The sequence below is a fragment of the Zootoca vivipara genome, chromosome 7, assembly GCF_963506605.1.
Source record: "Zootoca vivipara chromosome 7, rZooViv1.1, whole genome shotgun sequence".
Taxonomy (NCBI): Eukaryota; Metazoa; Chordata; class Lepidosauria; order Squamata; family Lacertidae; genus Zootoca; species Zootoca vivipara.
In genome coordinates, this window is record NC_083282.1 from 54724204 (window position 1) to 54739314 (window position 15111).

Sequence of the window (15111 nt, forward strand, 5' to 3'; positions counted from 1 at the left end):
ACTTTTTTGAAATATAGCAAGCCTATCTGACTCAATGCAAGGCAATGCCTTCTTAAAATGTTGCTCAGCTCCTCATGAGCACAAAGCATTTTCGTAACTGGCCTATTCACTTTCATGGCATGTGGGTTGTGGAGCAAGCTCTTCATTATTTAAAGGGTTAGGTTGTAGCAAGGGTGTGAGGAAGAATGAGCGAGTTCTCAAGAATGAGCAAGTGTCAGGGTGAGGTTTCTCTTAACTAGAAGACTGGTACAGCCCAGCACTTAGAAGAAAGACTGGACCAGATTGAATTAGAAGATGACGGCAGCAACTGGCTAACTGGACTTGTTTGTCAACCGCTGAAAGGGTGCTTCCAGAAGAGGTGTCGAAGAGAATAAACCGAAAGCTCTAATCTTATGCATGTGCACACGCACACACACACCATGCCAAGAGAAGGAGGAAGATTTGCTAACTGGGATCAACCATTCATTTGTGATGGCAAGAGGCGTTCCATGTTACTAAACAGAGAATGAATGGAGAGAAGAACCATTCAACATAGGTATGACTCACCCTCTGCTGGTGATGAACAGACATAGCAAGTTGAAGAAAAAGGATTATTTTCTGCAGTGGTAAAATTCATAGGACATCTCTTGCGTTCCAAGTTCCTCAGTGTCAAATTAGCAGATGATTTCCAACTCAGTAGCTTCAAGCAAGAGTCTTCTTTTGAAACTTTTTTTTTAAAAGTACGGAGCAGACAGACCATAATTTACATGCTAGAAGATGTTCAAGTTAAGGAGCCATTGTTGCTGCAGGTCCTGTGGTAGTATTTTTCAAGTAAAGGCAGGGGATGGAGTTAGTTGCAGGGCTTGTTCCTGGTTTTGCATTTCCAGTTAGTGACCCATGTGCAAGTAAGTGGGGGAGGGAGGGACTTGTCTTTAAGCAAAACCTGTGAAAGGGAGGGTCATTTAAGAGTACAGCTGTAGGGCTTTGATGATGCAGCTGGAGAAGTTTTAGATAAGGTGGTGACAAGCGTTACCTATTGATTCTGTTATTTTCTCTGCTGCACCAGTTCTGTACAAGGCAACTCTTCTGAAGGACTGGAGCAAATGCAGTCATATTGCTGGGCCCAACTGTGCTGTTGTTATTTGTTAATTAATATATCACATAACTGTCAAAGAGGCTTCTAAGCAGTTTACGTACAAGCATAAAACCAGTTACAAAAAATATGAGCACACAAAACTTAAAATGCCAAATGAAGCAATCAAAACATAAAAATAGCCATGCACAACTAAAATATGCAATATAACAGCACCATTTAAACAACACAACAATTAAAAAATTAAAACAGCAATTAAAACAGGAGGTTCAAGTCAGGCAATCAGAGGAATGCTTATCTAAACAGGTGTGTCTTCCAGAGCCAGCACAATGCCAATTCTGATGGGACTTCTCATATTTCAGCAGGGAGACCATTCCACCACCCTGGTGCTACCAGTGAAAAAGTCCACCTCCAAGTTAGCATAGGAAACAATGGGTTAATGTTCTGTGTTCTGGCTGGTAGGTAGGGTATACATAGTACTTAGTCACTGCTCCCAGCAAGACATGTTGTGGCATCATCAGAAATATAATTCCTAATGACTTAAATCCATCACTGTGTGGAAATGTTGATGCACAAAGCTACGTCCATGGTTGTCGGAATATTTCTGGAGCTCATGAATGAACTGAACATTACTCTTCTTAGTGTTTGATGTTGCTGTTGTTTAACTGAAATTTGATGTTAATGTTTATTGGAAAACAATAAAAATCAGCTTGTTTTTAAAAAACCATGAATATTTATATGTGAATGACCACACAGAGACAGATTTGCAATTGTTTAGTTAAAGATTTTGGCTTCTGCCTTTCTCAGCAACATCATAGGAATTGCAAAATGATAAATTCCCCACTCCCACAACACATTTAAAAGCGTATTGGATGGTAATCAGCTAAAGGCCTTCTTTAAGAGGAACATTTTCACCTGACACCTAAAGGTGCCAGGTGAACCTCTCTAGGGAGAGCAGCAGCACTGGATTTTATCACTAAAAGGTGGTCATTGCCACCTTGTGGACATAGCCATTTTCTCCCTTAGATACACAAACCTCACCAAATCCAGCTTTCAGCCTTACAATGCTGTGTGTGCATGGTGTTTTTATTCCCTTGAGATCATGCTTTATGAAGGCTTGTGATGAACATAGATTGGATTAACCCATTCCCTTCCTTGGTCCTTATATCCTGCCATTCCAGTTTTTCAGCATCTTGGGCCTTTTCACAAATTACAACTACTGTACAACTAATCCAGAATGCGGCAGCTAGACTGGTGACTGGGAGTGGCCGCCGAGACCATATAACACTCATCTTGAAAGACCTACATTGGCTCCCAGTACGTTTCCAGGCACAATTCAAAGTGTTGGTGCTGACCTTTAAAGCCCTAAACGGCCTTGGTCCTGTATACCTGAAGGAGCGTCTCCACCCCCATTGTTCCACCCAGACCCTGAGGTCCAGCGCCAAGGGCCTTCTGGCAGTTCCCTCGCTGCGAGAAGCCAAGTTACAGGGAACCAGGCAGAGGGCCTTCTCAGTAGTGGCACCCGCCCTGTGGAACGCCCTCCCACAAGAGGTCAAAGAGAACATCAACTACCAGACTTTTAGAAGACATCTGAATGCAGCCCTGTTTAGGGAAGCCTTTAATGTTTGACGCACTATTGTATTTCAATATTGTTGGAAGCTGCCCAGAGTGGCCAGGGAAACCTTTCCTCTAAGTAGCTCAAGAAGGCGTATATGTGTCTCCCACTCACCCCTCCTTTTATCCTCACAATCCCAGTGAGGTAGGTTAGGCTGAGAGGCAGTGACTGGCTCAAGGTCACCCAGTGACCGAGTGGGGATTGGAACCCTGCTCTCCCAGCTCCAAGTCTCGACACTTGGACCACTGTACCAAACTGGTTCTAAGTTTAACGTGCCTTCTAGAGGACTTATAGAGTTATTGGCACATTTTGTAGCATTTCATTTGGTTTAACTAGCAGATTCATTGTTTTCCCCACCTCTTCAGAGGCAGTGCTCACAACTTGACTGCCACAAGGAGACTGAACTGCTTCTTCTTTGATATGATCAGAGATGAGCAGGTTAGTGGAGAGGAGAAGTGTGAACAACATGGTATTGAAAGTGGCATGCCTAGGAAGAGAGTCAGAGGAGAGGACACATTGTTATCTCACTTATCTATCTTAAAGCCATGTTAAAGGCAGTTGGGATATATGCACAGGGAAAGCAAGGCCTAGCTGAAGGTCCTACACAACCAATCAATTGGCGGGAGGGAGGGGGGAAAAGAACCAATCTTAATAACACATTATCAACCAGCCCTTGTTTAATACTAAATAAGCTGTTGTGCCGATTCCCAAATACTATTTTTATATAGTATATTGTATAGTATATAAGTGTTTTCCCAAAGACAATGCACAATAACACTGCACAGCTCTGAAACCACCAGTTCCCCCATTCTTCCATTACAGGAGCTATGTATCAATAGTCCAAACAATAGGAAAGTAGCTTGCAAAGTATTTATTACTTTTACAGATTAGTTGGAAATTGTTTTATTATATACAGAAATATAACTTTAAATATAAAATCCCAATGATACACAATCAAATTCACTTAAATCTGTATAAAGTGAAAGGTTATCTGGCTCTTAACTTTGCCTTCCTAAAACAATATAAAAATAAAATTCTGATCAATTACGGTTTTGATTTAAAGTTTTAGAAGTAGCGGGTTTTCATGACTTGCTGCTCAGAAAAAAAACGAGCTGAAAGACATACTTCATTGCCACATTTAGCACCATTAAATGTTTCTACAGAAAGAGAATGGACTAATTCTATTTCAGGAAGTCTGCTGTCCTGTTTTGATGGCTTCAAATTGAGAACCAGAATCTCCTTTCTACTCAGTAGTCTGCAGATGACTAGTAAAAAACAATAATTGGGAAGATATTCTATTTTCAGTGTAATCACTAATCTAGAAAGATGACCCTGCCACTTTGTAATGAGCTGAACACAGGGAGATGGGAGATGCACTTTGCTAGATTAAAGGGGGAGGCTACACATATTGCTTGCATGTATTCACATATTACGTCCAAATGAATGCAGCCCTTAAAAGAGAAAGATTCCCTTCCCCCTCCTCATTTAGCCTAATCCAGAGTTCATCTTTACTTAGTCCCAGGTAAATGTATTGCAGTCATAGCAGATCCAGATTGATTAATGAAATTCTACAGCAGGCCAGTGCTGACAACTCAACCTGCTTTAAAAATACCACTTCAAGATAAGCATCGTCTAAAATAAAGCATAATGTGAATGAAAGCTATCAAAATCAGTCACTTCTGTATCAGAAACACCTCCCTCCATGTGCATTGTACTGATATTTATTTTTATTTGTATTTGTAAAGTGAACAGCTTATCCAATTAGAATTTACAACTGAAAAAGTTCAGGGCAAATAAATAGGGCAAAATGGTTCCAATTAATGTTTGTGTGGCTTTAAATCAGAAGGAACAGAGCACTATTTTTAGTTGTACTATTAAGAGTAGCATACTGAGCTTTACTCCAAAATCTCTGGACTCTGAGCTATTTTATCTAGGCCATTAAGTCACTGTTTGTAATACAAACATGCATCCAACTCTTGGTAACACAAACAGAAAGTTTGACCAATAGCTACAAAACGTGATGCATCCCAAATCACATGAATGCATTTAAGAATTAGTGACTGAATTAGACTTACAACCAGTTATGATGCTATTATGATCAATTCCATTAATACTGATTTTTTGTAAACAGAGCTGATGGGAATTACAAATTGTTAATGACTAAATCCTATTTACTATGAGCGTAGATCTATCTGTGTACTAGAGCAGACACTAATCAAATTAACATCTTGCTTTATTCTTTCCACAGTGCTCAGCTGATTATAGGTGCCTGTATGAATTGGGGTTGTAGTCAAAGGAATGCTAAGTCACAGTCCCATCAGTGTAAGGATTTCCACTTGTGCCAATGATACTGACCCCTAAAATCTGTTGTAAGGGTTCCCCCAACCCTCCAGAGCAATTTGGGGTTGCCATTAGGTGCAGGTGGGGAGGAGGGGGAAAATCCTATTATATAAGCAGAATTCCTTGCACTAACAGGCTGTGTTAGCTGGGCACTGTCCAAGAAGTATAAGCAGAACTGTCTTAGAATTTAAGCAATCCATTCTTAAGAGTGACACTATTGTTACCTTCTTTCAGCAGCCTAAATTCAGGTTGCTGATCATAAGAGACAAATACGGTACAGTTTGAGAGGCAGATTCTTGCAAATGACTTGGAACAAGCCAATACTTTAAAACTAAAGATGTAACAAACATGTATCATTCTTGTCTTTTTGAACATTAGAGACTGTATGGGAAATACATACATATAGGATGGGTAATGTTTGATTCAAGAATGATATACTATTATAAGATTTGCCATTTCTATTATACACAAGCTCTAAATAAAAAAGAATAGACTGCAATATGCAAACTTTAAATCAGAACTGCATTGATGGGTTCCAAACCCAATAAATATACTTCAAAATATTTCCCCTTTTAAAAAGTGCAAAAAATCCACACACATACATTTGTCTGTCTTATATGCGAGAGAGCACTCTTTGCACATGCAGAGAGAAGCATCTCTGGATTGGCTTCTGCCAAAGCAGATACACTTGGCTTTAGAAGGGAACAGCTATGCACTAATCATGCCTGATGATACCAAATGGAGCCTGCATCCATACACATACAGCATTATCTGTTGCAGAGTACTGAGATGCAGCATTAAACAACTACTGCCCCCCAACTTTTACATCATGTGAGCAGCTGTCATTTTAATAAGAAGCTCTTGTGTCCTTAAAATGCATTACTCTTTTATTTTTATACTTTATTAAGGTGCTAGAAAACATAATTTCATAACATTTCCTGGAGTCTATTAAATATTCGCTGCCTGTGCTCCATTGTTAAGCAATATCCAATAGCAGCCTCAGTTTCTTGAATTCGTTTATGGAACCGGCACCCATCACGTGCAAATTCTTCCCAGGGTCCTTTCCGATCTTCCTCATTGTTCACATAATACTCAGTAACTTCTTCAAGGAAGGTCACCTACATGAGACAAAGTCAGATCAAATAATCAACTTGCATTAAGTAGCATCTATTTTAATTCTACATTTGTTTTTAAAGCACAGTAAAGGAAAATCATAAATACACAGTTACCAAGTATTTATCACCTAGGTGAGAGGACTAGACAAGATAGTTATGAAGGAAGTTTCCAGATGTCATATGATGGAAGTCAGCAAAGCTCACATTTAAATTTTGATGTGTTATGAAATCTTTCCCCAGCTTGACAACAATGCACTCACAGCACTATAGACGTAACACACAGAACCAATCTCGAATGTTGGTCTCCTTCCACGGCCAGTATGAATCAACTGTGTCAGAAGAGACCATTTATTAAAAACATTTATGACTACAGTGGAACCTCGGTTTACAAACTTTATCCATTCCAGAAGTCTGTTCTTAAACCAAAGCCATTCTTAAACCAAGGTGCGCTTTCCCTCATGAGGCCTACCGCCGCAGATGTCCTTCCACCACTCGGCTTCTGTTCATAAACCGAGGTGAAGTTCACTAACGGGAACACTTCTTCCAGTTTTGCGGAGTTTGTATACTGAATAGTTCGTAAACAAGGCTGTTCTTAAACCGAGGTACCACTGTGTATGGCTGTCTGTCTAAGATACATCAAAGGGATCAGTCTATTATTATGAACTGCAGTGCAGACTATGGCTTTTTCATCTTGCTAAGCAATGTCTTTTTCTTCCCATGCTGATAAACATTTTTTATTTATCTGAAATGTTTTTACTTTACTGTGACCATTTAACTAGGCCTAATAGCGTTATTACCCTAGTGTTGCAGATTTCTCTCTAAGGACTAACATGGCTCTTTCTCCCTTCTCTTTAATCACCACTGCACACACTGTTGTTAAGCAGTCTTAACTATTACTTAGGCAATTTTACAGCTAGAAAATATGAATTTAATACTTGAATTCCTTAATCTGTCAAGATTAGAGCATGTAATACACACCCATACATATTTTATAATATCAGGTCCCTTAAAGTTTATAATAATCTTCATTCAAAAAGTGAGACACAAGAATCCTAGATAGTTACATCAGCTTCTGCCTCTGCTTTATGCTTTCTTGCCATTTACATCATTCCAAGGTATCCTCCAGGGCACCATTACCAGGTCATGTAACATTAAGGTATATATTGCACACAGATCCTTGTTAGTTTACTATGTCACTAGAAAGAAATACACAAGGGGGTTGAATTTGTTTTGAGAGAAGTCACTGTGAGTGATTTACAAGGAAGGTTGAGTTAAAATGTGTAATTTCACAACACCAGGGATTTCTGAAATTCTATGTTTGGTTAACAGAAAGGTAATCCATGTATACCTAGACACCATGAATTATTATGCATATTTTTGCTAAACATCTCTTAGTTCCTAACTGTATTGCAATCCTTAATATCAAAGTTCAGCTAGGCAAGGCAATCCCAACCTTGGCACAGAACAGAAGTGGAAGGGACAGAAGCCTGGTGTTGCATTCACACCCAAATCAGTCAAATGCTGTCACGTGACAGCCCTATAGCCAGAATGCCATTTTGGGGCTTTCTGCATGTCACCATGAAACAAGGAGCTCCATGCCAGCAGGGTTAGCTGAAGAGATGTCTCCACCCAGCCCAACATCCTTCACTCACCCAAGCCAGCCACAAATGGGGCTTGGATTGCAGCCTATGACACCCACAACATAAATCTCTCAGGAGAACACTGATATTAATGAAAACCAAAGCTCAAGTAGCACATCAGGGTCGCAGAGTTTACTTAAATTGTGCAGATTTTAGAAATAGCTTATTAACCACTTTATCATCCTCATGTTATTGCATAGTCTACCTTTATTTTCATAGAATCGTAGACTTGTAAAGTAGGAAGGGACCAGGTCGTCATCTAGTGACCAATCCCCTGCAATGCAGTTATCTTTTTGCCCAATGTGGGACTCGAACCCACAACCCTGAGATTAAGAGTCTTATGCTCTACCAACTGAGCTATCCTCCATCTGTCACATTGCCTCGCTTTATAGCAGGAGTCAGGAAAAACAAGTGTAGGCTGCAAAACTAGGCCTGGGAAGACTGGGTTGATCACTATCTCTCTGTGTAACCTATCATACAGGATAATAAAAATGAAATATAAATGAAATATAATATAAATTAGGAGGAACCATGCACTTGAGCTACTTGGAGAAAAAGAAAGATTAAAAACTAAACATTATAGTCATTGCCTAGAATAGAATTTTGATCTAATTATAAATACTCCCTTTTAAATAAAGAAAACAACAGACGTTTTGTGATAATTATCCTGATTTTGTTGTAACTGTACGATGAATTTTAAGGTAATACATCATGGGGAATGCATTGACAAATAGCAACACAACTAAATGAATGCAAAGATCCAGCTTCTTCTAGCTTAAGGCCACTTGCCCTATTCCTAAACAGAGCAAGTTTCCAGATTTAAAAACACACAATGTATTTGTCAGTTCTGAAGACCCTGAAAATGTTTATTCTGCCGCAGTTACATGCTAGCTATTTCGCTGAGCAACACAAATAACTACAGCAAAACAGACTGTTTCAAACATGACTACACAGATGGATACTGCATTCTAATGTGTCACAGAAGAGTTCTCCTTTCTGAGGTTTCTACATTGAACAGCGTTAAGTTTAAGTATCCACGAGGATTAACAATAATTTTGCACTACAGCATTCTCCTAGGAAAGCTAGGTGTGATAGAACTAATTAAGCAAACGAAGTGTGAGTCAAGTAATTATATTAAATTCCTCAGAAAGCCATGGTAGCTAATCATTGTTAGCCCAAACAGACTGGAGGCTTGAAAGAACAGACTGGTGCACAAGGAGGCCCACACTTGCACTAACTTCAAAGCATTTCTAGCTTTGTTTCACATAAATCAATGGGATTTATCAAGGGAAGGCGGGGAGAGAATGGAGTCTAGGATAAAACAGAGTGGCCGAACTGTGACTGAAAGCAGAGGGTGCACAACTCCTGCCAGTCACATGGACCCTGTCACCCATGAGTCAGCTCCCCATTCTTACAGAATCTACAATATGACACAATGCAATGAAGGGAAGGGAAGTCCTGAAATGCAAGGCAAGTACAGAAGTGCAAACGGTAAGACAAGAAAGCATAAATCACTTTGAAACAAATTTAACCCCTTCATGTGCAGCTTTGTAATTTGAGTACTAACTTGCATTGTTGGTCTAATGCTAGCTTTGGAGAAAATCTCCATTCTTCTAAGAAACATGATATAACGTGTATCCCATGCCCCAATACATACAGTGCTCCCAAATGTGATTTCACAATGTGTGCTGCAAGTGGAAGAGAAAGACAAATTCTCGCAAGACATTTTACATTCTTATTCCAGCCACAGGATTAATTAATCTGTAAAGCAGTTCTATGGAAATTTATCCTGATCCTGTGGTAGCCAATTTGGGATACCCAACTTGTTACTCTATTTTAAGCTCAGTGCTGGGCAAAAAAAGTGTACTATTTTAGGAACAATAATTTCAATGAAGTAGAAAGAACAAGTCAGATATGCCAGGAATTACCAGAGTGTGACACCATAACTTTAGTAATTTAGGTCATAGTTCAGTAATGGGGAATTTGCACCTCTACAGATGTCATTCAACTACAACTCCATCATTCCTGACTTCTAGCCAAGCTGGTTGGGGCTGATGAGAGTCGTAGTCCAAAACATCTGGAAGGCCAGTTTCCCCCTATTACCGTTGTAGGCTTCCCGGAACTTACTTTGGTATAGAATCATAGTATTGTAGAGCTGGAAGGGACCCTGAGGGTTATCTAGTACAACCCCCTACAGCTCTGTGGTAAGCCACTCTACAGGTCTATTGGGAAGGATACACATATAATATATGTTTAAATGGCACCTCCTGCTTGCATAATAAAATAAACCAATGTAAAACATACCTTTTTCTTCTTCTTACACTTTTCTCTAGAAAGGACACCATGCTTCACATTTTCCGTAACCTCAGTGTCTCTGTTATCGATCAGGTGCACCTGACAGCTAAGTAAGATGCTACCTTGAGAGGGTCCAAGGCCTGTCCCTGACAGCCCTTTCAAGCCACTTTTCCCTTTCTTTTCTGCAGTCTGAAACTTTGCCTTGAAGTTGAAAGGGTTGTAAGGATCCTCAGCGTTACAGAAAGAGTTCCACAATTTCAAGTTTTCTGATTCATCCACGCTGCTGGCCTCCCACTCTTCTTCCTCCCAGGAACTTTCAGTCCATGAGGAAGTATCCTCCACCTCCTCTGACTCAACAGGAGGCGCTTCCTCGGGTATGTTCCCAGCAGTTCGAACAGCTGCTGTGAAATTCCGAGGATCGTAAGGATCCAGGCTACAAAAGGAGTTCCACAAGTGAATGTTTTCCCCATCCTGGCTGGCGGCATCGGATTCGGAAAGGGAGCCTTCGCTGTCAAACCCGTCGTCGTCGTCGTCTTCATCCTCTTCCCCACCCGAGCCTTCCTCTCCATCGCTCTCCTCCCCGCTGCAAGCACCCCCTAGGATGTAATCGATCAGTTTGTTAGGACAGGCAGGCCTAGTCACCGCAGGGATATCTTGCTCTATGTCCGAGTCCGAGTCGGACTGGGCCTCGGAAAGACCCTCCTCCCCGCACGGATCCCCTGCACCAGGACGCCCGCAGGCATCCCCGGAGCCTGGGTGCTCCTGAGCTTCCTCCTCACGGCCATCCGCAGGCAACGAGTCTCTCCGGCCCCAGGAGTCCCGCCGCTGCTGCTCCTCTTCTACCTCCAAGCTATGGTAGCCGCCGTCGGGTTCCTGCGCGACGAGCCCGGCCTTGCTCCCGCGCAGATGCACCTGCTGGAGGATCTCGGGGAACTTGGAGAGCGCGGAGCGGGGCTCGGGCAGCTCCTCCCAAGCAGCGCTCAGAGGGCCCGGCAGCGAGCCCTTGTCTGCAGCGCCGAGCACGTAGGTGGAGGAGGAGGAAGCGGCGACCAGGCGCAGCTGGTGCTGGACGGCGATCAGCGGCGGCAGCCCCGTGGCGTGGGCCTCGGACTGGAGCCAGAAGAGCGGCGCAGCCTGGCCCGGCACGATGCGCTGCAAGAGCTGCGAGAAAAGCCGCAGCAGCGAGAACGGCGCGTCGGCCTCCGGTTGCGGCGGCAAGGAAGTCGGGCGAGCGCCGAAGCGAGGGGCCGCCTGCTCCCGCTCCCTGCTCGGCTCCATGGTGACGGGCGCGCCCAGGGCTGCTCACCTCAGCGCTTCAGCCCCGCGTCGCCCGGCCGCTCCGGCCACCCTGAGGCTTTTCGGGGATGGCTGAGGACGCGGCGGTGGCTTCTCCCCGGCTTGGGCCACGCCATGTTCCTTCCCGGCGAAGACCGGCGGCCGCTTCAGGGCGGGATGGAAGTCGCTGCTTTGAAGCGAGAGGAACAAGATGGCGGCGGGAGAAGGGCGCAGCAGTTAGGCCGCTGGGCGGAAGGATCCCCCCACTTTACCGAGCGCAGGCGCACACGCAGCCCCCCTCAGCAAGCGCAAAAGCGAAGGAAGCGTCTCTTCTCGTCACCTGAAAGGGGAAGATTAAAGGCCGGGTGGCGCTTCGAGTAACATCCGGGGAAGCTAGATAGCAGTCGGAGGCTCGCGATTGGTTCCCTGCTCAATCGCGGCCCCGCCTCCCTCGAGGGAGAGCGAGAGAGCGCACTTTGGTGACTGAGCGCCGGCGCAGGCGGGCGATTGCATCAGCCGGTTGCTCTTCTAAATTATTAGAGGGTTATAGAAACATTCTGCAACTTTTGTTTTTGTTTTTTTAAAGGCGCTTCATACCTGTTGAGGTGGAGCTTATTAGCAAAATTACATTCAAAAGAAATTAAGATCAAGGAAAAAGAGGAAACACTTCCCAGTTACCTCAGAAATCATACTATTTAGCAGCCTTCTCCAACCCGGCGCCCTCCGGATGTTTCTGCACTACAAACCATGTCATTCCCTAAACGTCAGCCATGCTGGCCGTGGCTGATGGAAGTTGTAGTCCAAAATATCTGGAGAGCAACAGCTCGTGGGAGGCTGCCTTATATGTTCATAGCAACCCCAAGGATGGTGACTTCTGTAGCCAAAAACGATACCATCCACACACAAGGTCCAAGGTATCGGCAGGCCTCAAAACCCCAAGGTTTTCAGAAGTACATAAAACCAGCCCAATGCAATGCTGACGGACTGGGATGGAAAAATATGAGGCAGGATAATGTTGTAGAGTATCTTGGTTGGTGGGTATTATCTACGGCAGTGGTCCTCAACCCCTGGGCCACGGACCGGTACCGGTCCGTGGATCAATTGGTACCAGGCCGCCCAAGGAACATTTAAATACAATTAAATTAAAATTATTAAATCAAAACAATCTAAATAAAATATAAACAATCAACGTCTCCCCCCCCCCTCAGCGGGCCGCGGTAAAATTATCAAACGTCGACTGGTCCGCAGCGATAAAAAGGTTGGGGAGCACTGATCTACGGTATAGGAGTACCCCACACTGCAAGGGTGGCCAGATACAGAAGACAAGCTGCCCCTGCTGAAATTCCTTCTACACAGTTGTCACAGCTTCAAAGCCTCTGTCCTCTTGCATTTGGTCCCCCTAACGGCAATGTTTGGTTTATGTCCAACTTGTTCCCCATACTGTATTTCAAAACATCTTACTTAGGAAGCACGGTCTGTTAATAACTGGTGGTGAACTGCCTGTGTCTAGCCACGCTTTCCCCATCTCTCTGTATGAACATCAGAAAGAAGTCAAAGCGAAACAAAAAATGTAGAAAAGTACACTTAAGGGCAGCACAAAGATAAGGTTGCTCTGCAAACAATGATAATATACGGTAGGGTAGCTACCCTGCCAAAGGTCAGTTACGCAAGAGAAGCTAATAGAGATAAGATGACCTTGTCTCAGCATTAAGGAGCATAAAAACTACCGTACTATGATGCATCAGACTAAAGGTCCTTCTAATACAGCATTCTGTTTCCGCCAGTTTGCTTTTGAGAAGCTCACAAGCAGGAGGTGAAGGAAATAGCCTTCCCTTGGTGCCTATTGCTAATAACTGGCATCTGGAGGTGTGTTGAGGTCAGCTGCATCAGGTCATTGGTTTAAGAAGGGTACAAGCCTTTTAAGGCTCATCCTGTGGCAAGTTAGCCACACTTCCATATAACCATACATAGTATGCCTTCCTTGCTTCGATGGAGGTGTGTGTGTGTAGAAATCCCTGATATTTGCATAGTATATGGACTGCAGCCTACTGTATAAAGATAAGGGTCACATCCATTGCTTTGCCTACTTTTTACCTCTCGCCACACCTACTTTTACCTCCAGCTCTGCATTCCCCTGGAAGTTAATTCATAAGATTCTGCTACACACCAACCCAGTCTCCACAAGCAGTGCAAGATTCCAGGGGTTCCAGGCGCTTACCCAGGGTTGTGTTTCCATTGGGAAGATCGAGGCACATATACTTGCACATATATCCATGCAATGCTAACTAACAGTGCACCCTTGCAGGGCTGTTTTTACCAGGAGGCAGTTGTTTCAGCAGCAGATCCCAGAGGAGATGCCATGCTTCTGCCTCCCCTTCTTTAAAAATAACATAAAATAATCCAGGCAGATGTGCCATTCCAACTGGGCTTCAAATATAAATATTAAAAATTATCATGCACTGGAGATTTGGTAACAGTGCAATCCTAAAATTGTCTACTCAGAAGTTAAGTCCCATTCAGTGGGCCTTCTTTTTGAGTTGACATGCATAGGTTGCATTATAAAAACTGTCTTGAACCATATTTCCTCATGGTTGCTGCAAAACATTTTGTTAACCACACTATAGTGAGTTATCCCAGATGAAGTGATCAGGCAAGTGCTTTCTTTTAAGGATAAGTCATATTGTCATATGACATGATTAACCAATTAAAAAAAGTTGTGGCATGTGCGCATGTTTAAAACTCACAAAGGTCATTAGTAATCCAATTACTTTAATGTTACAGGCATCCTGCTTATACAGATCATACGGTAACAACACATAGCATTGCCTATATGTACTAACTTGTGACTGTGATTTGAAGGAACAGTGAGAAAATTTGATTCTGTCATTTACATGGTTTTAACACATACGTCTTCTTTAGGGAGCTAATTTACCTGAAACTACATTACAGTTGCCTCTGTTCCTTATTTTCTGCCAGGGAATCCACAACAGGCAAAATTCAAACAGGTGCAACATTCCCAGTGTATTCCATCTTCATGCCAAGAAATGCTACGCCAGTTGATTTTCTGCCTAACATGCACCCAACCACCAAACAAACAGAAGCCTTTCCCAAAAGAAGGATGCTACCGGAGAGGCTCGGAGATAATCCAGGGTTGTTGTTTTTACAATCTAGGATTTAGGTAAGAAAATATTTTTCTCAGTGGCAAAGTGGTCCGGTGGTTAAGGAGCTTGGCAGCATCTCTGAAAGCCATGGGTTCAAGTTCTGCTTATTCTCACACTGGATGGCTGCCTCCAGTTCACTCAGAAATAAAGCAACATCTAAATTGTGCCAAATTTATCTGTATTTTGATTCCTGCATTGTAAGGGGTCGGATTCGATGACCCTTTGAGTCCTTTCCAACTTTACAGTTCTATGATTTAGTTGCTACTCAACCTACCACAAAGGAGGGTAACAAGAACTGTAAGCATGTGTCTGACGTGCAGACTTCCTATTGGCACCTGGTTAGCCACTGTGGGAGACAGAATGCTGGATTAGATAGAACTTCAGTCCAATGCAGCAGAATTTTTCTTATGTTCTTATGACACTGAATTAGCACCTGGCCTATTCTGAAGCAGCTTTGCCACATAGCTATTGGAAAGTTACTTTCAGCCCCAATCTTTAATGTTATGCAATGATAATCTCACTCTTAACGTGAACCAATTTAGTACCTATGTACAAATGGTCAACGGCTTTGGAATGTTCTGCAGCCTACTCCTGGAAC

At 42.9% G+C, this 15111-nt stretch overlaps 1 protein-coding gene across 1 annotated transcript; it reads right to left on the bottom strand.

Annotated features, from left to right (window-relative positions):
* Positions 1 to 767: 767 nt before the first annotated feature.
* On the bottom strand, positions 768 to 11738 carry PPP1R15B (protein phosphatase 1 regulatory subunit 15B). Its single transcript, XM_035121410.2, has 2 exons — positions 10087 to 11738; positions 768 to 6145 (listed from the first exon to the last, which is right to left on the bottom strand). Exons 1-2 carry the CDS (start codon positions 11353 to 11355, stop codon positions 5954 to 5956), a joined length of 1461 nt encoding a protein of 486 aa, XP_034977301.2. The 5' UTR covers positions 11356 to 11738; the 3' UTR covers positions 768 to 5953.
* Between the last annotated feature and the right edge of the window lie 3373 nt (positions 11739 to 15111).

Coding starts and splice junctions, on each gene's coding strand:
- PPP1R15B (XM_035121410.2), bottom strand. CDS start 11,355: ATGGAGCCGAGCAGGGAGCGGGAGCAGGCGGCCCCTCGCTTCGGCGCT. Junction 6,146..10,086: donor AGTGTAAGAAGAAGAAAAAG/GTATGTTTTACA, acceptor TGTCTCATGTAG/GTGACCTTCCTTGAAGAAGT.